We start from the raw sequence: 26264 nt of genomic DNA, 5'->3' as shown, positions 1-26264 counted from the left end.
AGCTGTGTCCGCCATGTTGCAGGTCAATCACTATTTTTCATTAAATAAGATTAAGATAAGAGATAACCATCTGGTGCGACAAAACTGTAGAGAAAAACGTGTCACAAAGTCGCATTTTGGTCACCGATCACACAAGACATTAAAGAGAACAAAAATTTGTGAGAAATATGGAGAAGGTGACAAACACAGGTTCATGCGACATGTACACAGCATCTCAGGTTTTGTTTGTAAGTATATGAGGGGGATTACCAATAGACTCCTGGCTGTCTTCAAGCAGGCACCTAAAGTCGGTACCTGACCAGCCGGGCTGTGGCTCGTACGTTGGATTGCGTGCAGCCAGCAGTAACAGCCTGGTTGATCAGGCCCTGTTTCACCATGAGGCCTGGTCACAGACCGGGCCGCGGGGGCGTTGACCCCCGGAACTCTCTCCAGGTAAGTAAGTTTATTCAGGTATACACAAATACAGTTACATAGATTATCATACATAGCAGCATATATGTAGAGAACCTGGGATAACCCAAAAAAGTCAGAGTGACTTATTTCCATTGGGGTCATTTGCACTCTTGCAAATGACAAGAGAAGCTTTATCAAACTTCAAAGTGAGCCTTGATAAAGCAAATGTATCCATCTGCCTAAATTGATTGCGGGCATGTATTAACCATTCATGCTGCCAAGGTCAAGGTCGTAAAACATATGGCCAAAACAGCACATATATTTATCATTTTTTAATATAAGCATATTGAAAGATAAACATAATTCAAGATACATGTTCTATTGTAAATGTTATTTTATTACTTACTTGCATTTGTAGGGAATGGTCTTTAGGATATGAAACACCTGTGTACATAGTTTTAAATATTACACAATTACTTATGCCTAGTCATGCTAGGTGTGATAATGGCCCTCTCTCTAATTAGTTTTATATATGTAAACCACACAATATACTATAATATGTAAACCCCACACTGTAATCTTTATAGAGAATAAACTTAATTTGATCTGATTTACAATCAGGGGGAAAATGGGTGATATAACGCCTGAGGAAATGGAGGCAATCAGGCTCGATCCAAGGAAGGGGAAGATTAGTGCAATTCCTTGAATCAAGAGACCCACACTGGTATCAAGACATTTTCCTGTAAGAGTATGGTGATCATAAATGAATGCCAATACTTACCGGACGGGAATTTTGGTTACAGAGGCGCGTGGTGTGTTGGCAACCAGTTATGTCATTTGACTGCTGCTAGTCACGTCACTGACGATCTTTCTGGACGGGAGTGCGATATAAAGACACTCCTTCTTTCTGTCCTTCAATCTTTGAGAAATGCACAGCAAAGCAAGTGTCATACATGTCAAAAATCTTCAAATAAATACAATCTTGTTAAGACACACGAGAGGTAAACACAGACTCACATGCACGATGGATGTACCAGTTTGCCTAAATTATTATTATTATTATTATTATTATTATTATAAAAAAGAAGCGCTAAACCACAAGGGCTATAGTTTGCCTAAAACACTTTGTACACTGTTGGCTTTCCAATGTGTCTATCAGTGTTCCATGACATTTTTGTATCAAAGAAATACAAAAAAAAAGAAAATTGAATTCTCTGGGTCGCTGGGTTTGAAGCGACCCAGAGAATTCAAATTTTCCGAGACTTAACATAATTCTAGGTACATGTTCAATTATCAGCGCTGTATAGCCCTTGTGGTTTAGAGCTTCTTTTTTATAATAATAATAATAATATGTTCAGTTATAATTTTTCATAAATGAGTGTTACTCAGTTGCTATCAAGAATGACTTAATCCCCATTTTTCTCGTCTGTATACACAGATTTACACTACTGTATGAGTTTACTCAATAAAAAACCGAAATGAGGTTCTGGTAAAGTATTTAGTAACTAAATACAAAACTAAACTGAACACTTATTTAATATATAAGTCTTTTGTATACTACAAAAAAGAAAAAAATTGAATTTTGAATTTGAACAGTCGTGGTGAAGGTACTTAGGTGTTAGCTGACTGTTGTGGGTTGCATCCTGGAGGTGATAGTATACCTTATATAGAGTATGAGCTTTGGAATGAGCTGAGGTTAGATAACAGCTCTTAATCTGTAAAAAACTGATGTGTAAAAAAGAAAGCAAAGATGGCAGAGGTGTAAGGATAGGCCTTGTGTGTAGCAAGCAGTATTAAATTATTTCCAACAAAACCGATTAACCGTCGTGATTATTATTAGTAGTATTAGTACTATAATTTAAAGTTGGTAAGATAAGATACATATTTTTATATTCACTGGGAAACGCTAAGTCCTTGAGGTCATATATTACCCGGATAAAGAGAGACAAGCAGGTTTGATATAAGGTACGGAAGGATAGCTCCAGTTCCTTACACTTATTTCACATAAATCTAACTTGGACTTAAAGTACATGAAATAAAGCAAATTCTAAATTATATAGAGAAAATAAGCAACCTCACTTCGGGAGGTCCGGAGCTGATGTGGACGAATCTTGTTACTATAATTGACTACAGACTTAGAAACCTTGAATCACCCGTTAGTAACTACGACTTCCCTTTTATCTGTGAACCATCGCACTACTTTACAGTTAACACACAGTTAGTCTGGTGTTAGAAACTTTATTTTGAAAGTTCTACTGATTGTGTGAATATTATTTCGCTAACCTTCGCAACTCCACGACTGTAGGATGAGGTTCGAATCCCAGCCTAGTAAATTATTATTAACAGGGAAGTGCTAAACCCGTAGGGTTATACAGCGCATGTGGGGGGATGGAAGGTATTCAGGCTCAATTCAGGGAACTGGAGCACAGATCCAATTCCCTAGATCAAGAGCCCCTCACCAGCATCAAGGAACCTCCCTTAAGGGGCCGGCCTAGTTTACCTGGAGAGAGTTCCGGGGGTCAACGCCCCCGCGGCCCGGTCTGTGACCAGGCCTCCTGGTGGATCAGAGCCTGATCAACCAGGCTGTTGCTGCTGGCTGCACGCAAACCAACGTACGAGCCACAGCCCGGCTGGTCAGGAAAACATTTTAAAACATTTTAAGTTATCAAGGACCCTGGTGGAAAAAGTCATGTTGACTTTGTTATCCACGGTTACATCTGTATACTGTGTCGTTAATGTGTTCTCATAAAACTTCAAATCACATTAAAACATTTTGTGTACAAAACCCTAAATAATAACTTTCACGTTTATTATTTGCATGGGGCGGCACAAAACCCATAGGGGTCATACAATACGAGTAATGTACGGCAATCAGGTTTGATTCAAGGAAGTAGAGATTCAATTTTTTGGATAGTCCCCTCAAGGGTAGTTCCTTGAGGCTGGTGAGGGGCTCTTGATCTGTGCTCCAGTTCCCTGAATTAAGCCTGAATACCTTCCATATCCCTCCCCCCCCCCAGGCACTGTATAATCCTACGGGTTTAGCGCTTCCACATGATTATAATAATTGGATCAAGAGTCCCTTACCAGCATCAAGGCACCTCCCTAGAAGTGACACTATTTATAAATTATTAGTAGTATAATCAAAAAGAAGCACTAAACCACAAGGGCTCATGTTTGTAAGACCTAAATTAAGAATTACCTGCTTAAATCTAAAATCTGCTCTTTATATAGTTGAGTAACTTAATTGTTTTAACTTTTAAGGTTTAAATAAGATAGTACAGGGACCCAAATGGAAATAAGTCACTTTTGTCTGACTTTTTTGGATTACCCGACGTAATTTACACATGCTCTGTATAACTTATATAACTATTTGTGTACCTATACCTGAATAAACTTATTGTTTTATACGAACAAATTGTTTGCACCTATATTTTTATTATCAATATTTATCTTAGCAAAAGTAGTGAAGGCTATTATCCATGGCATTAAATAAGTTTTATATTGTAAAATATTTTTCTATTATACTTATGGAAAATTTTATAGGAGTGATTACTTGTACATACCTCAACATTACATGCATACGAGTAATCTCCTTGGGAGACAACAACGATATTGTTTACCGTAGTCACCCATGTAGACATGTGAGAAAACTTAACCACCTCTGGTCACTGCAGGTGGCCCCTCGACCCTCACAATCTTATCCATATCTATCCGAGACCAGTATAAATTGGGTAGCACCCTCAAGTACTAATTAATTGTGGACTGTATAGATTATATTAGTTTAATTGAATGAAGGGGGGGGGGGGGGTAAGTTACACATGGATATACCCATCAAGGAAAAACACTTGTACATAATCCCACCACTTACCAGATATTCTCTTGGTCACTTGATGTGGCTGGATCACCCATAACCTATCCAATTAAAACATACCTAACTGGCCAGTATCAGTCTGCTATAACTAGAAAGGTTACTTAACTGTGGGTGATTACCTGGAGTTTACCTGGAGAGTTTCGGGGGTCAACGCCCCCGCGGCCCGGTCTGTGACCAGGCCTCCTGGTGGATCAGCGCCTGATCAACCAGGCTGTTGCTGCTGGCTGCACGCAAACCAACGTACGAGCCACAGCCTGGCTGATCAGGAACTGACTTTAGGTGCTCCTTATTTCCTCCATTCACCATCTCTTTTCGATATCCTGCTACACCGACACGGTTCTTATTCCAGCAGGACGAGGTATCCGTTGGTTTGTCCCAGTTTAGAAGTCGTGATTCCATGAACTTCACTTTCCTCGTGACGGGAACAACGTGGTCTAGCGTGTTCACTCGGAGCAAGGCGACTTATTTCACTTCACGCATTCTCTTAACTTTGCGTTATTATCATTAATTACATTGCAATTTACAAGACGATTTAATGTCTCATAATTATTATACACATTAGAGATCACTCCATTAAGATCTGAGACCGATGAGTGATGATTAAACCAAGGGTAATTTTCCCCGGGACACAGTCCATGGTGACGCGCCAGTCACCCGGTCCTACCCTTATTCACTCAATTTACCACTCTATTACGGTGGTCCCGTAAATCACGTTCCCTCACTCTCCACCTGGAACAGTTACGACACTTCCTATTATGAAATGAGGCCTATATTAATCCTTAGGCAGCCGTGAACGCCAATTTCCTGGTTCCATGCTTTCCCAGCCTCCTCACTACATTCAAAACACTCCCGCCTCTCGTGCCCCCGTTCGACCTATACCCCCACACATCTGCGCATGCGCAGCGGGAACCCAGTTGGTTCCATTCAAAATACAAATACATTTTGACCCAAATCAACACATTAAACACTTATGAGGCACTATAGCTTCGGAAATTAAATAATTTCCACAATACTTATGGGGAGGTAGTCCTTTAGGGATTGATACAGCATCTGGAGAATGGGAGGTAATCGATATTGACCTAACCTGGAGTTCCAGGGGTCAACACCCCCACGGCCTGGTCTGTGACCAGGCCTCCTGGTGGATCAGAGCCTGATCAACCAGGCTGTTACTGCTGGCTGCACGCAATCCGATGTACGAGCCCAGCTGGTCAGGTACCGACTTTAGGTGCTTGAAGACAGCCAGGGGTCTATTGGTAATCCCCTTACGTATGCTGGGAGGCAGTTGAACAGTTTTGGGCCCCTGACACTTATTGTGTTGTCTCTTAACATGCTAGTGACACCCCTGCTTTTCATTGGGGGGATGCTGCATCGTCTGCTGAGTCTTTTGCTTTCGTTGCGAGTGATTTTCGTGTGCAAGTTCGGTACTAGTTCCTCTAGGATTTTCCAGGTGTATATAATCGTGTATCTCTCCCGCATGCGTTCCAGGTAGTACAGGTTCAGGAAATTCAAGTGTTCTCAGTAACTGAGGTGTTTTATCTCCATTATGCGCGCCGTGGAGGTTCTCTGTACATTTTCTAGGTCAGCAATTTCACCTGCCTTGAAAGGTGCTGTTAGTGTGCAGCAATATTCCAGCCTAGATAGAACAAGCATCCTGAAGAGTGTCATCATGGGCTTGGCATCCCTAGTTTTGAAGGTTCTCATTATCCATCCTGTCATTTTTCTAGCAGATGCGATTGATACAATGTTATGGTCCTTGAAGGCGAGATCCTCCAACATGATCACTCCCAGGTCTTTGACGTTGGTTTTTCGCTCTATTTTGTGGAAGGAATTTGTTTTGTACTCTGATGAAGTTTTAATTTCCTCATGTTTACCATATGGGAGTGATTGAAATTTCTCATCATTGAACTTCATATTGTTTTCTGCAGCCCACTGAAAGATTTGGTTGACGTCCGCCTGGAGCCTTGCAGTGTCTGCAATGGAAGACACTCATGCAAATTCGGGTGTCATCTGCAAAGGAAGACACGGTGCTGTGGCTGACATCCTTGTCTATGTCAGATATGAGGATGAGGAACAAGATGGGAGAGAGTACTGTGCCTTGTGGAACAGCGCTTTTCACCGTAGCCACCTCGGACTTTACTCTGTTGACTACTACTCTTTCTGTTCTGTTTGTGAGGAAATTATAGATCCATCTACCAACTTTTCCTGTTATTCCTTTAGCACTCATTTTGTGCGCTATTACATCATGTTCACACTTGTTGAAGGCTTTTGCAAAGTCTGTATATATTACATCTGCATTATTTTTGTCTTCTAGTGCATCTAGGACCTTGTCGTAGGCTGAAGTAGCTTAATTTCTTTGGTTCAAGGGAACTTTATTGGCATCAAGGCACCTCCCTAAAAGGACAAGTTTATTATACTTTTTCCACTGGTCTTGTAAGATGAAACTGAGCTGTGAAGCAATCATAATTGATTTTAAGATTCTACATTTATATATGCATCTTGGTTTATATATAATCACCTACCCAGTTAATATTATGGTTATGGTTTCGATGTGCTTGAAAACAGCAAAACTGGCGTATGCATATCAAAGCCTCTTGCAGCCAGCTAATTTTTTACTAGTGTGTCCTGTTTGCTGAGGGCAAGAGGCAAGGAGGGTACTGCAAGACAGGCAGCAGCAGCAGCAAGACTTTCTCTGAGGATTAACCTTATTTTGACATACTAGAGGCAGATGGATGGTGAGGAGACATGAACTACCTCCAATAACAGCACCAAGGGGTACTAAAGCCCCATAACCTCCATTGGCCTTCAGCTAAGTAATAATAATAGTCAAAACTATGTTCCTAGCCCTCTTTCCAACCTGACTACTACCTCTAATTAGATTCATTCTTAGGGAAATTTTGGAGCTGCCCCAGACCACCACCATCACAGTAGAGAGCAAGAGTTGGGAAGGATTAGGATCTCAAGGTAAGGAGAGTAACATATATATTGTGCTTAAAAAAAAAAAAAAAAAAAAAAGGAATGAGCCTTGGAAGAGTAAGAATGCTGAGTCACCCAATTTTCATGTTGATGACATCCCTCTCATTTTTGGATAACAGACCTCTCACTAACACTTGAAAGGTGATCCTCAAAAAGTTTTTGCTATATGTACTGTATTTAAAAGACTACAGGTAATAAAAACAAGAACACTTGATTTTTCATTTCTTTTTATTCAGAAGTATTATACAGCAATTCATATGTAGCATTACACACACAGGTTGCTGCCCACTTTAAGTGTAAAAATAAAATTTCATTCTTATTTTCCTTTTCTATAGCCTTTCATACAGACAAATTCCACACTAAGTAATGATATCATTATAGTACTTTTAATTCTGTACTGTACAGTTTTTTTTTTTAAATTCAGTAGTGAATTCCAGATTATTTCCACATGTAAATATAAGGAAAATAAATTTTGTCATTACCTTCACATGAACACTTTACACATAGTACAGTACATGTAATTAAGGTAAAGTTCTCCAATATATTAAGGGTATATTAAAAGCTAAAATATATAATGTCATAGCTTGAGCCCAGAATGTCCAGTATATAAATGAACTTTAAAATATTTATAAAATTCATTTCAAAATTAAAAGACATTCAAAAGACATTAGACAACAAGCACTGAATCATACAACCAAAAAATCCCATTTTTTACTAATATTGTATCAAAAATATGGAATATGAAATACAAATATTATGTACAGTATTACATGTGCCACTGAGTTACTATGTAGTATAAAAATATACAAGAAGAGTAAATTATCCTTCCATATTTATGTTTAAAGTACTGTAGTTACAAGTGTTATTTATTTGTGGTTCTGAATATCAAACCCAAATCTGTACAACCTTGCACAGCAAAGCATGACTATAAAAACAGCTGACATTGTAATACCTCAGGATAATTTTGCAATGTGGAATTTCAACACTGGACATTAGTGGGATCCTTGTGGAGTCAAATACTTCTTTTTCCCACTGTCATTAATCACACATATGTGCTGTGGAAAGGAAAATGAAATACAGTATCACAGTAAGCTGTTAAATATATTATATAATTTCTGCATCATGTATAACTATAACATCTATTAAACTAGTCACAAGAGACACTATATGAATTACTTACATTAAGATCTCTGAAGTATTCATTGTAGTCTAAAGCATAACCCACCACAAATTTATCAGGAATTTCAAAGCCACAATCTGAAAACAAAAAGAGGGCACATCTCTACAATAAGACTGCTTATACCATTTATTCAGATTATGTATTTACATTATAATCAGATTATTCAGTATGTGGCATTACATTTGTAAGGAAAAGAAGAGCTGTACAATATTTATATTTTAACACTGTACATGATGACCAGCCATTATTAATGCCATTTAGGATGGAAGCAATGTACATTATTATTATTATAATCAAAAAGAAGCGCTAAGCCACAAGGGCTATACAGCGCTGCAGGGTAGGGAAGGAAGCGAGGGTATTGGATGGCAGAAGGGAGGCGGGATGATCAGTAGGTTACAGAAAACAGCGGGGCAGGGGATAGTACTGGGGTAGAGGGTAGCAAGAGATTGAAGTAAAAAGGGCTGAAGGTATCAGAATTTGTGGGGCTGAAGGTATCAGAATTTGTGAAGTAAGTCAGTTGTTGTCAAAAAGTCAATGAGAGAGTCTGGATGAAAGGTGGGTCCATCAGCGAGAAGGGAAGGTAAAGAGAGAGCAGCGGAGCGAAGACGACGACGGAGGTAAATTCTGCGTGCTCGTTGATAAAGTGGGCAGTCCAAATGTGGCTGACTGATAATGGAACTTGGCAATTCTCACAGAGAGGAGCAGGGCGCCTCTCCATGAGATATCCATGAGTAAGACGAGTATGGCCAATGCGAAGACGGGAGAGAGTAGTCTCCCAACCTCGACACTGGTGATAAGACGGCCAGTAACTTATACTCGGTTTAATAGATTGAAGTTTGTTGCCAAGCATAGTAGACCAACGTTGTTGCCAACGGGTGTGAAGGTGGGAAGATATTGCAGCAAAATAGTCCGTAAATGGAATACCTCTACATGAAACTGGTAGGTCATGTACTGCTGACCGCGCAGCAGTGTCTGCCTGTTCATTGCCCTGTACGTCAACATGACCAGGGACCCAACAAAAAACAATATCTTTATGCTTGGTAAAGATGCGGCGTAGCCAAAGTTGGATACGGAGGACTAAGGGGTGAGGAGTATCAAATTTCTGTATAGCCTGTAAAGCACTAAGGGAGTCTGAGACAACCACAAATGATGACACAGGCATAGATGCAATACAGATAAGTGCTGTAAGGATGGCATACAATTCAGCAGTAAAAATACTAGCTGAAGATAGTAAATGCCCTTGTACGACGCTGTCCGGAAACACTGCTGCGAATCCTACGCCATCAGAAGACTTAGAGCCATCTGTGTACACAGCAATGGCATGAGAATGAGAGTGAAAGTGGTCAAGAAAAAGAGAGTGGGAAGCGACCGTAGACAGTTGGGCTTTCAAGCAAGGGAGAGAGAAAGAACACTCTCGAACAGCTGGAACTTCCCAGGGGGGTAGGGAAAAGTGAGATGCAACTTGTACATAGAAAGGTGGTAATTGAAGAGAAGACAAGAGCGAATGAAGGCGAAGAGAGAAGGGACAGAGTAAACTGGGGCGGCGAACAAATAAAGAATGTCTACTAATATCGGTGACCATTCTATAAATGGAAGGATTGCGGAGATCATGAGAGCGTACATAGTAGCGAAGGCAATGGGCATCACAGCGATCGGATAAGGATGGAACGTTCGCTTCTGCATAGAGGCTCTCGACAGGGGAAGAGCGAAAAGCACCAAGGCATAAACGTAATCCTTGGTGATGAATGGGGTTAAGGCTAGAGAGAGTAGCAGGAGATGCCGCTGAATAGATCTGGTCACCATAATCAAGTTTCGATAAAATAAGGGTGGAATGTAGGCGAAGGAGGGTTCGACGATCAGCTCCCCATGAAAGATGAGCAAGGGTTTTAAGAAGGTTCAGCTGGCTGTGACAAGTTGCCTTCAGAGAGGTAATGTGAGGTTTCCAGGATAACCTACGATCAAAGAGGAGGCCCAGAAACTTGACTGTATCACGTTCAGGGATACGGGAGCCATAGAGGTACAAAGGATGATCGGAGATGACAGAGCGTCTAGTGAAAGTAATTTGGTGGGTTTTAGTGCTGGAAAATTTAAACCCACGTGTGGTGGCCCAATTGGAAACACAGTCGACTGCATGCTGGAGAGAAACTGTAATAAGGTGACAGTCAGCGCCTGCACAGGCAATAGCGAAGTCATCAACATAGAGTGATGACCAAATATTTGATGGAAGACTAGAGGTCAAATCATTAATAGCAAGGAGAAAAAGTGTTGTGCTCAGAACACATCCCTGGGGGACACCTTCAGCTTGGATAAAGTCCAGGGAGAGCACATTATTAACCCGAACACGGAAATGCCTGTCAGTTAAAAAGTTCTTAAGGAAGGATGGTAGATTGCCTCGAAGGCCTAAGGAGTGGGCTTGGGCTAAAATATTATACCTCCAAGTTGTGTCATACGCCTTCTCAAGGTCAAAAAATATGGCAATAACTGAGTGGTTATTCGCAAAGGCATTACAAACATACGTATCCAAGAGTAGTAAGGGGTCTATGGTAGAACGTCCCTTACGAAAGCCATATTGACGAGTGGAGAGACTGTTGTGTGTCTCTAAATACCACACTAAACATCTATTTACTAGGCGTTCCATCACTTTGCAAACTGCACTGGTAAGAGCAATGGGACGATAGTGGGAGGTTTCATGTCCCATAGTGCCTGGTTTGCGGAAAGGGAGAACAATGGCGGATTTCCACAGCTGTGGAAGAACTCCTTGTGACCAAATAAGATTGTAAAGGCGTAATAGGTCTGCAAGGGCTGACTGATGTAAATGTTGCAGCATACGAATATGAATGTCGTCGGGCCCAGCTGCCGATGATCGGCAAGCTGAGAGTGTTGCCTCCAGTTCTTGAAGTGTAAAAGGCACATTATACTGTTCTTCTCTGAGAGAAGAAAAATCCAAGGGTGCTAACTCTCTGGCAGACTTTGAGGAAAGAAATGAGGGGCATAGATGGAGTCCCTGAGAAATATGGACCAGATGATTGCCAATTTCATTGGCAACATCTAGTGGGTTTACTATATCAACACCGGCAACCCGCAGAACAGGAGCCGGGTCAGGAGAATATTTACCACTCAGTTTTCGTACTTTTTTCCAGAATGCACTCATAGAGGAAGCAGAGGTGATGATGGAGACATAATCTCGCCAGCAAGTGCGTTTAGCGTCACGGATGACACGGCGAGCGATCGCACGCTTCTGCTTAAAATCAAGAAGTCTCTCTGTGGTTCTATTGTACCGGTACCTGCCCCATGCAGCGCGTTTCAAACGTACTGCACGAGCACAAGCAGGAGACCACCAAGGCACGCATTTCTGAGAATGCCTGCCTGAAGTTTGGGGTATAGAATGAGAAGCTGAGGTTAAAACGGAGGATGAGAAGAGGTGTAAAAGCTCATCGATGGAGGACGAAGAAGGAACCTCTCTAAAAACAGTTAGGTGTGAGTAAAGGTTCCAATTTGCCTGATCAAATTGCCAGCGTGGGATGCGAAGAGGTGGTGAATATGAAGGGGAAGTAAGAATGATTGGGAAATGATCGCTGTCATGTAAGTCCGAAAGAACAGACCAAGTGAAGTCTAATGCGGCGGAGGAAGAGCAGACTGAGAGATCGGTGCAAGAGAGAGTGCGAGTCCGAGGATCAAAATGGGTGTGAGTACCTGTATTTAAAACATGGAGGGGGTGGGTGGCAAGAAAAGCCTCTAACTGAATGCCACGGGAATCACAGTGAGACCCACCCCAGAGGATATGGTGGGCATTAAAATCACCAAGTAACAGAATCGGTGGTGGTAATGACGAAACAAGAAAGGCAATATCCGGAATAGATAATGCCCGAGAAGGAGAGAGATATAAAGAACAGAGCGTATACCACCTATGCAAGTGGATACGGGCTGCTGTGTAATGCAGCGAAGTACGAACAAATAGCTGATGGTATGGAATATCAGTGCGTAGAAGAAGGGTACTTTCATTAAAGGTCCCATCAGGAAAAGGATCTGAAGAATACAATAAATTATAGCCTGAGATGGGAGAGATAACAGCAGAGTGTAATTTTGGTTCCTGTAAGCAAACACCAACAGGGGAAAACTGGAAGAGTAACATCTGAAGCTCACCCCGATTACCACTGTAAATAGGCCATGATTGGCAATGATAAAGATACCTGAAATCCGCGGGTAAGGGTTCCTACGGACTAGAGGGGTTAGAAAAGTCCACATGCGGAGGCAGTGGAAAACGTTCAAGCAGCGAAGAATGGAGTTGCGCAGATGGAGTAGAGGAGAGAGAAGGAGCGGAGGGTGGATCAGTGTCCATTGATGGTTTGGTCTCTGCAATATATTCAGAGATTGCTTCAAGTGTTTCAGAATTCAGAGACGTCGTATGGGAGACAATATTGGAAATGGTAGGGGGAGGATGAGTAAAGATTGGAACTGTAATGGACTGTACCAAGGTAGGGGGGGGGCGAAAGGGTGGAGGGAACTGGAGAAGCGTGGAAGGGGACAGAAGAGGCAGAAACCTGGGAGGTGGCAGAAGAGGAAGAAACTTGGGAGGGAACAGGGAAGGAAGGTACAGTATGAGGAGGAGGGTGAACCTCTACACTTGTAACAGAGCCAGTGAGAGGGGGAGAACCAGGTACAGAGACAGGGAAGGGAAAATGAGGAGGTGGAAGATGGGTAGGAGGTGTTAACGGACCTTTTTTTGACTTTTGAGAAGTAGAGGGACGATTGGGAGGTGTCATACGAGATCTCGTTGCTACTGAGGCTTGTGAGAGAGAACACGAAGAAGCGAGATCAGACTGAGACGTTGAAGTAGGGACGTCTGAGCCAAGGACAGCAAAAGAATTAGCTACAGGAGTGACTATGGGAGATGTAACCACAGAGGTGGGTGCAGAAGATGGGATACCAGAAGTGGGGGGACGTTTTGAAACACGGGAATAAGAAACACGAGGTAGTTTCCCTTGGAGGCGGAGATGAGAAACTGCCATGGCATAAGGGAGACCTTCTGCCTCTTTGAGGTAACGGATTTCCCGCTCGTTTAAGTAGACTTGACAACGGCGAGAGTACGAAGGGTGAGCCTCATGACAATTAAGGCAAGAGGGAGGTCGATTGCAAGTCGTATTAGAATGGTCATCGGCACCACAGACTGGGCATTCGGCGATAGATCTGCAATATTTCGCTGGATGGCCAAATCGCCAGCAATTTCTACACTGTTGCGGTGTAGGGATCACCTTTCGAACTTGTAACCGATGTCCTGCTACATAAACTGAGGATGGGAGTTCACGGCTGTCAAATGTTAAACGAGCCACATTGCTAGGGTATCGTCTCCGCCCGCGGGCAGGAAGAACGTAAGTGTCTACCTTGAGGATTGGGAGATCTTGGAGTTCCAGCTGTTCAAGAATGTCAGTGCCACATGTCTGGAAATTTTGTTGAACTATGGTATGGGGCAGAATGACGGTACCACTACAAGAATTGAGGGAATGATGCTTTTCAATAGTGACAGGAACAGTATCAATATGGGAAAGACGAGAAAGCTCATGAGCCTGGGTAGCATTCTGTACGGTGATGATGCGCGTACCGCTCTTAAGAGCATGAAAAGAAATATCTTTACCAACATGGCGTAGGAGTGTCTTGCCAATACTGTGGTCAGAAAGATAGGCAGTAGAGGAAGTCAGTCGTAAAGTGAAGAATTTAGTCCATTGTGCAGTCTGAAACTGAGCGTGGAAAGGTAGTGAAGGACGTGTCGATCTTTTCTGAGAAGAACGAGAAGGTGGAGAAGTATCATCAGCAGGTAATTGTCGTTGGCGTTTAGGCGTGGGACCAGAGTTGGTCCGACGTGGAACGGGCCGGCGATTCGAAAATTGCCGCACCGTAGAGGGAGAGGCCGGAAGCATAGTCAGTCGAGGCCTCAGTACCTGAAGCGGGTGAGGAAACATCACCGGCAAGAGGTACAGAGGCATGAGGAGTGTCCGAAGAGTGGTCCAAAGACGAGGTGGGGTCAGAACGGGGTGCGGTATCAAGAAGGGGCCCGGGGGTAGCAGGTTCATGGACTAGGGCTGCCATGGTTAGGTTACTTCTTTCTTTTTGTTTTTAAGAAAAAAAAGAAAGAAGAAAAGAAAATAAAAATAAAAAAAAAGAATAAAAAAAGGGGGGACCGGGGAGGGATAGTTCCTAGGAGGAATGAAAGGGCCAGAAATCTCCCTCCGCGCCCAAGAGGACCTCAGCACCGCAAGTAGTGCAGATGCAGCATGGAACTCGTGCCATACCCTACCCATCATGCCAGTAAACCGGCAATCCGGGACAGCAACCTCACATCTGCCGAGCTACCTCGGTGGACAAAAGAGAGGGCGGCCGGAAATCCTCCACAAAGCATACCTCCTTCGGCCACCACCCCCGGAATCCGAAAGGTGGCTTCCAGAGATACACCCGTCGCCCGAGAGACACCCAAAGCCACCCTCCGGGATACCGGAGAGGGATCAGGACATCCCCAGGCAATCCAGATTCCACGGCAAACTACGGCACCACCAAGAACCTCAACGGAATGGGATGGACCCCGGTACCCTTTCCCCTACCTAGGAACTAGCATGCCTGTGGGAAAAAAAAAAAAAAAAAAAAAAACCAAAGGCCAAAAAGGAAGGGCAAAAGGAAGGGGTGGGGAGGAGGAGGAGGTAAGGAAAAAGGGAAGGATGGGGAGGATGGGATAGGGAACGGGGGACTGGGGGGTAATTAGGTTCGGTCTGAGGAAGTAGACCGACAGGTCTAATTCCTCAGACCAAGAGCCTCTTCACCACGCCAAGGAGCCCCCCTTGAAGAGGAGCAAATATGCAATACTGTGCTATACTCTGATAATGAAGATATAAATATGACTACCTGAAATATACCTGAAGAGGGCTTTAGGGGTCAGCACCCCCATAACCCAGTCTGTGACCAAGCCTCGTGGTAGATCAACAAGGCTGTTACTGCTGGCTGCATGTAAACAAGACATACAAACTACAGCCCAACTGGTCAGGTACTGATTTTAGGTGCCTATCCAGTGCCTTCTTGAAAACAGCCAGGGGCGTCTATACAACACAGACTTTAAACAAAACTAAAATGCGTCTTAACCCTTTGACTGTTTTGGTCGTATATATACGTCTTACGAGCCACCGTTTTTGACGTATATATACTCATAAATTCTAGCGGCTTCAAATCAAGCAGGAGAAAGCTGGTAGGCCCACATGTGAGAGAATGGGTCTGTGTGGTCAGTGTGCACCACTTAAAAAAAATTCCTGCAGCACGCATTGCACAACGAGGAAAAAAACTACGACCGTTTTTTTTTTTAATTAAAATGCCAACTTTGTGGTCTATTTTTGTATGTATTATTTATGGTTGTATTCTCGTTTTCTTGGTCTCATTTGATAGAATGGAAAACATATTATAGAAATAGAGGTGATTTTGATTGGCTTTACTATAAAAAGAACCTGGAAATGGAGCTCAAAGTAGGGGAAATGTTTGATTTTTGCCAATGTTCAAAAGTAAACAAATGATGTCATTTTCCAATAAATGTCCAAGTAGCCATTCTAATATGCAGTCATGAATGGGTTGACATTATTTACACAATTATTACAATATTGCAGTAATCTACGTAACAGTAAATCTTCTATTTTTTGTTTGAATAAAAATTCAAAACAGAAAGCAAGAGTAATATCAGAGGGGCCTGGAGACATGACTGATGAATAAAGAAAATGTTATTTTTGAGCCAAGAATGTCTGCATTGTTCATTCTGGACCGTTTTGAAATTGTCATTTTTTAATTTTCATGAAATTGGCCAAATTGCAAATTTCTGACCCTGTTATTGGGTTGTTGAAATCGGTAAATGGGCAGTTTGTTGTACTCAATCAATAGAAAAAATGGAGTTCTAAAGAAATAGCTATGAGTTTGGTTGACTGGAACAACGGAATTAGCCGAAAATAGAGCTCAAAGTGGGCGAAATCGCCGATTCGTAAATATCGCCGAGGTTGCTAACTTTGCAAGAGCATAATTCCGTCAGTTTTCCATCAAATTTCGTTCTTTTGGTGTCATTACCATCGGGAAAAGATTCTCTATCATTTCATAAAAATAATTTTTTTTTTTAAATTTTTGCGACACCAGGAGACCTCAGGATTTGGGGTTGCGACAGTCAAGGGATTAAGAATTGACAAAATGTTTTACAGAGAAAGTTTTCCTTAGGGTGAAGATAACTGTAATCACATCCTATGATGCTGAAAGATTAATACTACGTATATGTATATACGTCCTATCTGTGAGCCTCTAGAAAGAGTGATAGTGTGAATGGTTGCGAAAGTTCCTTTTTCAGGTCACCCTGCCTCGGTGGGAGACAGCCAGGCATGTTAAAAAAAAATGTGTAGACAAATAAAACAACTAACTTTTAGTGAGTGTGTCATTTTAGCTGATTTGGTATTCACCATAGAGTACTCTATGATATGCCTGTATCTATTATTTTATGACATGGCTCATACAGAAGAAATTTGATGTCACGTGAAATATAAACGATACAAAATGTTAATATATTACAGCACTGTTCTCATGTCAGACAAGAAGTATGCTCAGAACCTTAAGCAAGTAAGTATCATATAACAAATAATGCAAACACTCACAGTCTGGTCTGTATCCTGTTGAATCTGACTTCCTCTTTACCAACAAGGAGGCTACTCTCACTGATTTTGGTTGATGATTCTTAAGAATTGCCAAAAGTTTTTCCATCGTCTTTCCTGTATCAATTATGTCTTCAACAACCAGTACATTGCGGCCGCTAAGACTGACCATGTTGTCCCCTCCAACAACACGTATATCACCAGTGGAATCTGTATTCTTTGAGGAGAAAATATATGTTTTATAAATGTATTAATTTCCCTCAACATCAGAAGCTTTAAAATTTGTAGTAAATTCCCTTGTGTGTGAAATTTTCATATAAATTGTTGTGTATCTTTATACGTTTATGCTTCTAAAAAAAAGAAGAGACATGTCATCATCGTGAATTTTCTGTTGTATTCTAAACACCTCTGCAAAAACAGTGATTATATGTGAGTGAGGTGAAGTGTTGAATGATGATCAAAGTATTTTCTTCTTGGGGATTTTTCTTTCTTTTTGGGTCACCCTGCTTCGGTGGGAGACGGCCGACTTGTTAAAAAAATTATATATATATATATATGTGTATATCATTTAATTTGTTATTTTGAACTTATTAACTTGGGGTAAATATTTTGGTAGTCAAAACGTAAGTAGGTGGGTACCCATTTTCTGACAGTACAACAGACTACCAATTGAAGACACTGTACTTGAGCATAATCTCTCCTTTCATTATAGTGCAGAAATGACTTGGTGGAAGACTAATGAAGCTTTATGCACAATATTTCTTCACTTTCATTTGAAATGTGATTAATATTCAAAATGAAACAACACAATCTTTAAGCAATAACATTCAAAATGAAACAACACAATCTTTAAGCAATAATATTCTAAATGAAACAACACAATCTTTAAGTAATAAGTTGTTACCTCATAACTCTTAAGTCTAATGAAGTCAACATAAAGAGGCACAGATACAGAGGCTTGAGAGCGATTGAGAGCTGTTAACTTGTCCAGTAAATCTGTGAAGAAACGGTAGCCACCTTTCAGGACACACAGAGCAGTTAAGGGTTCATTCTTAACATCCTGAAAGACATCTCGTGCCAGTCTTTCTGTTCTGTGAGGAAAAGGGTACAAAATAATAGAAATCAATAAATTTCCATCTGAAGTGTTTATTGAACTGTCAGCCATCTGGCTTTATCATTATTACTATGATATCCAATACAGAATAATAAAATGACACCAATCTGATTGCTTCCTAATCTCCGGCACTGTGTGCCCCCTTAAGGGTTTGAGTACTGTCCTGTGAATAATTATAATCCTAATTACTTGTGCAATGAAACAAATGCCACTATAATTTCAAGTTTAAATTCAGATTTCATTATTATTATATGTATGGAAAGAGCTACTCGCAGAGTGTCATACAATGAATAGGGGATAGAAGGGAATGATGTCTGATTTAAGGATGGGGAGTGTAGATCAAATTCCTCATATAAAGAACCCTTTATTGGCTTCAAGGTAATCTCCCCCTCTCTCCCCTGGAAGGGTCACTATTGGCTACAAGCTTTTACTGAATCTTTTGCTATATACCTGTCTTGGATGAGTCCCCAGGGAATCATTATATCTTCCAAATCTTCCTCATAATGTTTCGGGACACAGAAGTGAGACAAATGATAACCACTATAATTATCAGGAATCTGTAAATAATGTTTATTTATTAATACCAAACAGTATATTAAAACCTCAAGATATTAATGGGCAGACTAATAACACAAAAAATCCATCATTTAATCCATCCAATACATAAGAATATCAGAACAAGAATAAAGGAACACTGCAGTAGGTCTACTGGCCCTTGCTAGGCAAGTCTAACTCACACCCATTCTTATACTCCTTAAACCTATATTTAAAACTACTCGAAGTACTCACCCTAATGACTACCCATTATTCATCTACAACTCTATTGCCAAACCAGGACTTCCCTCTACCCTTTCTGAATCTAAATTTGTCCAACTATAATCCATTGCTACACGTCCTGTCTTGGTTGGATACTGTCAGCACATTTATATGGCTTTATTTATTCAAGCTTTCCATATGTACAGTCCGACCATATCTCCTTTAATTCCAAGTCTTTCCAGAATACAAATTTAATGCCTTCAGCCTAGCTTTGTTTATTTTGTAATATAGAAACCAGAACCATGCAGCGTAATCTAAACGAGGCCTTGCCAATGATATACATATAATGTTGAAGTTAGGACCTTAGGACTTCTATTATAATGTTTATACTTCTTGACGTGTAACCAAGAATCCTGTTAGCTTAATAGCAATTACATATGCACTGTTGTTTTGACAAGATTTCTGCAATCCGGTACTTTTTTTTTTTTGCCTTCAGTTTGATTAGGCTCTACATAATTTGGGTTATACGTGCCATTGTTATTTTCTTTTCCTATGATTAGAACCATACATTTGTGACTTGCATCTGCCACTTCTTTGACTACATCATCAACTAATGCAGGTCATCCTGTATCCTTCTAGTGTCCTCTTCAGAAATTATCATCTGATGATCTGTTTTAGTGCAGACACTTAAGTCTGTACTTGCTTGTATCTGATTTAATTCACACTTTTAATTTCGATTCCCTGCACTCTTAGAAACTGTAAATTTGAATTATATCAAACACGCGATGTTAAGATTGAAATATGCACGTGCCTGCAAATAAAAGTTTGAAAATCCACATCTTACTTATTTTTCACTTTAAACTGACGATGGTGATTTTTCGTATGCGCACTTGTAGCAGGCTGGGTCAGGCCATGATCTACCGGGTTGCGGGGGCGTTGACCCCCGAAACACCCTCCAAGTATACTCAAGGTATCCACCATAAGTTTAGTTGGTTTAATATATTTATTACGCACCCCATACCCATCCTGTGGGCTGCTTCTACCATGTATGTGAAATGGAAACGTGTTATGATTTTGCACTCTGGTAAGAGTAATGTTCTTTTTACTTCACGGACACGTAGTGACAGGTGAATCTTACTTAGTTCTACATTCTGTATAGTGTATACACATTCCTTTACTTTCTTAAGTGCTTCTTAATAGTTCTTAATCCTATAACATTTTCTTTCTAACCTTGAAGGCCTGGTCTGAGATTATGCCATATGGAAGATGACGGATAAAAGTAATAGATAAGTTCAAGTACATGTATATGAGAGAGAAAAGGGGGGGAGGGGAACACTGGTCCTTCAAATTTCATCATTCCTGACTATAGTCGTCCTAAATGAGCTGAAACGTCATTCAGATTCGATTTATAATATATGGGCTTTTCGCGACACGACTAACAGTACCACTGGGAAATAATGTTGCAAAATTTCAAGAAAATGCGCTACCCAGGAAGGTTTGGAATAAGTGACAAGCACATTATTACATTCACTCTGAAGCGATAAAACCGTAGGGGGGTCACAACGGCTTAAGGAATGTAATGCAATCAGGTTTCATCCAAGAAAGGACAGATCAAATTACATGGATCAAGAGCCCCTCACGAGGTGGTGTACAAACGTGGTAAAAACACCAGTCCTACTGATAAGTCACATCCTGAACAAGATGCCAATGTGTAAAAAATGTCCAAGCACTGTAAATATTTGTTCTATAAAAATACAATTTGCCTCTGTACGTGGGGATGCATGTCTGAAAGGGTGTTACTATCACTGCACCTGGATAATTAGTTTATATATGAACATGCAGATTGGCTAATGTTAACATCTTGAACAATATTCACTTGGGTCGAGAAACTTAACAGACTGTTTGATATCAGAGCAAGAAAAGTGCCATGAAGGTTCGTGTCAAAGTAAATGTAATTTGTAAACTAATGTTTTGACTAATTATGAATGTTAAACACTGGTAAGCTTGCAGTAATTTTTAATAAAACTGAAAAAAAATATAAGTATATGAGCAAGTCACATTGAGAGCACGTGGTCTCCCACCCCAGACGACCTTGGATATTCATATCTATGAGTAACAAGATCACAGTAACACATGTTATCAAAACATGCAAAATAACCACTTGAAAAATAGTTAACTTCATTATCTTTCCCACTGTGGTTATTTTGCTTAAAGGTTGAATGAATTTTAACGAGTGTATATGTCGACTGTCATGCTTAGTACACAACTATGTGGAGTAACATAGTGTACAGTGTTTTGTGCCAAGCCAGTCTAGCGACCAGACCTTTCTGACAAATTTGTGTTATATGCAGCTGGACCCCAATGGAAATAAGTCACTTTGACTCTTTTTGGGTTATCCTAGGTAATTTACACTATGAAAATTGTACTTATGTTACCTGTGCCTAAATAACCCTTTGCAACTTGTCTTGGGTCAGCTTCTGTAGACATCAGTAAGTGTTGTTTAGCACAAGTAAATTAGATTGTTATAAATAATTATTATAATCAGGGGAAGCTCTGTACCCATTAGGTGGTATTATAGCTCCTGGGGAATGAGGCAGGAATGTATGTATAAAATAAATTATGTAAGTGTGGTGGAGGTACATGAGGCATTACGTAGAATGAAAGGGGGTAAAGCAGCTGGAACTGATGGGATCATGACAGAAATGTTAAAAGCAGGGGGGATATAGTGTTGGAGTGGTTGGTACTTTTGTTTAATAAATGTATGAAAGAGGGGAAGGTACCTAGGGATTGGCGGAGAGCATGTATAGTCCCTTTATATAAAGGGAAAGGGGACAAAAGAGATTGTAAAAATTATAGAGGAATAAGTTTACTGAGTATACCAGGAAAAGTATACGGTACGGTTATAATTAAAAGAATTAGAGGTAAGACAGAATGTAGGATTGCGGATGAGCAGGGAGGCTTCAGAGTGGGTAGGGGATGTGTAGATCAAGTGTTTACATTGAAGCATATATGTGAACGGTATTTAGATAAAGGTAGGGAAGTTTTTATTGCATTTATGGATTTAGAAAAGGCATATGATAGAGTGGATAGAGGAGCAATGTGGCAGATGTTGCAAGTATATGGAATAGGTGGTAAGTTACTAAATGCTGTAAAGAGCTTTTATGAGGATAGCGAGGCTCAGGTTAGGGTGTGTAGAAGAAAGGGAGAATACTTCCCGGTAAAAGTAGGTCTTAGACAGGGATGTGTAATGTCACCATGGTTGTTTAATATATTTATAGATGGGGTTGTAAAATAAGTAAATGCTAGGATGTTTGGGAGAGGGGTGGGATTAAATTATGGGGAATCAAATTCAAAATGGGAATTGACACAATTACTTTTTGCTGATGATACTGTGCTTATGGGAGATTCTAAAGAAAAATTGCAAAGGTTAGTGGATGAGTTTGAGAATGTGTGTAAAGGTAGAAAGTTGAAAGTGAACATAGAAAAGAGTAAGGTGATGAGGGTATCAAATGATTTAGATAAAGAAAAATTGGATATCAAATTGGGGAGGAGGAGTATGGAAGAAGTGAATGTTTTCAGATACTTGGGAGTTGACGTGTCGGCGGATGGATTTATGAAGGATGGGGTTAATCATAGAATTGATGAGGGAAAAAAGGTGAGTGGTGCGTTGAGGTATATGTGGAGTCAAAAAACGTTATCTATGGAGGCAAAGAAGGGAATGTATGAAAGTATAGTAGTACCAACACTCTTATATGGATGTGAAGCTTGGGTGGTAAATGCAGCAGCGAGGAGACGGTTGGAGGCAGTGGAGATGTCCTGTCTAAGGGCAATGTGTGGTGTAAATATTATGCAGAAAATTCGGAGTGTGGAAATTAGAAGGCGTGGAGTTAATAAAAGCATTAGTCAGAGGGCAGAAGAGGGGTTGTTGAGGTGGTTTGGTCATTTAGAGAGAATGGATCAAAGTAGAATGACATGGAAAGCATATAAATCTATAGGGGAAGGAAGGAGGGGTAGGGGTCGTCCTCGAAAGGGTTGGAAAGAGGGGGTAAAAGAGGTTTTGTGGGCTAGGGGCTTGGATTTCCAGCAAGCGTGCATGAGCGTGTTAGATAGTGAATGGAGGCGAATGATACTTGGGACCCGACGATCTGTTGGAGTGTGAGCAGGGTAATATTTAGTGAAGGGATTCAGGGAAACCGGTTATGTTCATATAGTCGGACTTGAGTCCTGGAAATGGGAAGTACAATGCCTGCACTTTAAAGGAGGGGTTTGGGATATTGGCAGTTTGGAGGGATATGTTGTGTATCTTTATACGTATATGCTTCTAAACTGTTGTGTTCTGAGCACCTCTGCAAAAGCAGTGATAATGTGTGAGTGTGGTGAAAGTGTTGAATGATGATGAAAGTATTTTCTTTTTGGGGATTTTCTTTCTTTTTTGGGTCACCCTGCCTCGGTGGGAGACGGCCGACTTGTTGAATAAATAAATAAATAAATATATATATATATATATATATATATATATATATATATATATATATATATATATATATATATAAGCTGGCACTGGACAAGCACCTAAAGTCAGTTCCGGATCAGCCGGGCTGTGGCTCGTACGTTGGTTTGCGTGCAGCCAGCAGCAACAGCCTGGTTGATCAGGCTCTGATCCACCAGGAGGCCTGGTCACAGACCGGGCCGCGGGGGCGTTGACCCCCGGAACTCTCTCCAGGTAAACTCCAGGTATATATATATATATATATATATATATATATATATATATATATATATATATATATATATATATATATATATATATATATATATATATATATATATAAATCTCAGATGGTTTCTACATAAGCCATGTAATAGCTGCTCTGTTAAAGAAATATAAAACCTACCCTGACTTTTTTGGGTTATCCTAGGTTCTCTACACATATGCTGCTATGTATGATAATTCTATGTAACTGTATTTGTGTATACCTGAATAAACTTACTTACTTACTTACTTACTTAACAGAGAAATCACTGACGGGTTGTAACAGGTTAAGCTTTACAATGTATTAATGTCTAAATCTTTAGTGCCCTCAAAAACCAGTGCGCGAACTTATACTACTGTATAAAAGCATTTGTAGACAAGAACTAAATCTAATTTTATTTTAAACTACAATTGCTTTCTTCAGCCTATTATAATGTACTTTCGTCATTTTGATAGGTCATCACTTGTGGCAATATGTTAAATATGCTGCCCTAACATAGACGTAATGTCTAACACTAATACCCAGTTAATGCTGGTATGTCTACAGTGTAGACATAATTGGAACAAGTGTCATGCAAAATGAACAATGCATTTGTCCTTACCTTTATAAAAGTTTCAGCCATGATGAATGTGCAAACCCACAACTGTGTGAATAAGGAGAGTTAAAAAATTAACCGTAATACAGCACTAGAAGCAGCGTCCAGCCTGCTTCCTTGCCTCCTCCCGCCACACTGAACAAAGTTCACAGTGTGTTGATGTCTTACGTCTTCTCTCAGTCACCTGCACTTCTTTCAAGAAATAAATGTATCTGTTATGTTTACTTTTGATTAAATACCGCTCATATACATTAATGGATCTACAAAAACATTGTTGAGTTTACTCGTGACTTATGTGGTAGTGTGTCTGGTTAAGAATAAAAATAATTAATAAAATTATCTGGCACCATCATTCCCAGAGTACCAGCAGATGCTTGCCAGGGTGGCCAACCCACCTTAGACAAGAGTATTACTGAGAGATTATCCCACTAATTTAGGGATTCAAGCATTCTTGACTGGTGGTGAATAGGTTACACGCATCCTTAATAAGCCTTTGTCTAATCGATAGGCTTTAAACTCAGTTAACCAACCATCCGAACTTTATGACCATAATTTTTAAGGGGTTGGACCGGTATGCCAGCGGAAGGCTTCGGTCAGACGACGGAAAGCTCCAACGGCGGGTCATCATATGACTAAGACCCGCGTCAGGAAACACTTCTCCTGTTTCCTGACGAACCTTACCTAATCTAACCTAAAAAGGCAATGTATACACAGTATATATAGAAAAAACCTTCATCGTTGTGGAAAATTGCATTTATCTGAATGTAACTCATTATGTACATAACAGTAAATGATAACAAAGATTATTATTTATCAGAGTTACATAGACAAGCAGGAATTTGGGACACCTAGGTCGCAAAAATGTCCCCCTTCGATACCTACCACTGTCATATCCACAAGTTGCTCTGAACCTATTAATTATCAAATGAAAAATACATCACCAGGAATGCTGGTAAATATATAAATTTGTGGACTGTATATTAAAATTAAAGAATAATTATAGATATACACAATTACATAACAGAAAGAGAATATCTTAATATCACTCACCAATTTGACTGGAGATTAATGTGTATCATACTCAGAAAACCTCACTCTAATTAAATCTATGAAAATAATGCTGGTCAGAATTACACACAAATCTAGAGAGCTTATCTGAGGTTCCTGGAGCTGTCTTGTCCAGTTATCTGGTTGATCAGGCGCTGATCCACCAGGAGGCCTGGTCACAGACCGGGCCGCGGGGGCGTTGACCCCCGAAACTCTCTCCTGGAGTTTACCTGGAGAGAGTTCCGGGGGTCAATGCCCCCGCGGCCTGGTCTGTGACCAGGCCTCCTGGTGGATCAGAGCCTGATCAACCAGGCTGTTACTGCTGGCTGCACGCAAACCAACGTACGAGCCACAGCCCGGCTGATCAGGAACCGACTTTAGGTGCTTGTCCAGTGCCAGCTTGAAGACTGCCAGGGGTCTGTTGGTAATCCCCCTTATGTATGCTGGGAGGCAGTTGAACAGTCTCGGGCCCCTGACACTTATTGTATGGTCTCTTAACGTGCTAGTGACACCCCTGCTTTTCATTGGGGGGATGTTGCATCGTCTGCCAAGTCTTTTGCTTTCGTAGTGAGTGATTTTCGTGTGCAAGTTCGGTACTAGTCCCTCTAGGATTTTCCAGGTGTATATAATCATGTATCTCTCCCGCCTGCATTCCAGGGAATACAGGTTCAGGAACCTCAAGCGCTTCCAGTAATTGAGGTGTTTTATCTCCGTTATGCGCGCCGTGAAGGTTCTCTGTACATTTTCTAGGTCAGCAATTTCACCTGCCTTGAAAGGTGCTATTAGTGTGCAGCAATATTCCAGCCTAGATAGAACAAGTGACCTGAAGAGTGTCATCATGGGCTTGGCATCCCTCGTTTTGAAGGTTCTCATTATCCATCCTGTCATTTTTCTAGCAGATGCGATCGATACAATGTTATGGTCCTT

General features: G+C 40.8%; 2 protein-coding genes across 3 annotated transcripts in view; both read right to left on the bottom strand.

The window, feature by feature from the left end:
- Positions 1-1384, bottom strand: part of Galk (N-acetylgalactosamine kinase) — a 101014-nt gene extending 99630 nt beyond the window's left edge. The window contains exon 1 of one of the 2 annotated variants that reach the window (XM_070095535.1): positions 1175-1384. The gene's annotated coding sequence lies outside the window, so the exon portion shown is untranslated. The remainder of the gene's footprint in view (positions 1-1174) is intronic. The other variant, XM_070095532.1, reaches the window with a different exon arrangement.
- Positions 1385-7447: 6063 nt separating this feature from the next.
- On the bottom strand, positions 7448-24455 carry LOC128695451 (hypoxanthine-guanine phosphoribosyltransferase). The gene is made up of 6 exons (XM_053786073.2): positions 24297-24455; positions 18636-18742; positions 17976-18162; positions 17075-17288; positions 8418-8494; positions 7448-8292 (listed from the first exon to the last, which is right to left on the bottom strand). Exons 1-6 carry the CDS (start codon positions 24315-24317, stop codon positions 8230-8232), a joined length of 669 nt encoding a protein of 222 aa, XP_053642048.1. The 5' UTR covers positions 24318-24455; the 3' UTR covers positions 7448-8229.
- Between the last annotated feature and the right edge of the window lie 1809 nt (positions 24456-26264).

The sequence above is a fragment of the Cherax quadricarinatus genome, chromosome 50 (genome assembly GCF_038502225.1).
Source record: "Cherax quadricarinatus isolate ZL_2023a chromosome 50, ASM3850222v1, whole genome shotgun sequence".
NCBI classification, from domain to species: Eukaryota; Metazoa; Arthropoda; class Malacostraca; order Decapoda; family Parastacidae; genus Cherax; species Cherax quadricarinatus.
Note: the sequence above shows the minus strand (reverse complement) of the source record. Positions and strands in the feature narration are given on the sequence as shown.

What these genes read in the sequence shown, in the direction of transcription:
- LOC128695451 (XM_053786073.2), bottom strand. Translation starts at nt 24,317, where the DNA reads ATGGCTGAAACTTTTATAAAG. An exon ending in TTAGACTTAAGAGTTATGAG is followed by an intron (nt 17,289 to 17,975) that starts GTAACAACTTAT and finishes TTCTCCTCAAAG; the next exon opens with AATACAGATTCCACTGGTGA. An exon ending in AACAGGATACAGACCAGACT is followed by an intron (nt 8,495 to 17,074) that starts GTGAGTGTTTGC and finishes TTTTGTTTTCAG; the next exon opens with ATTGTGGCTTTGAAATTCCT.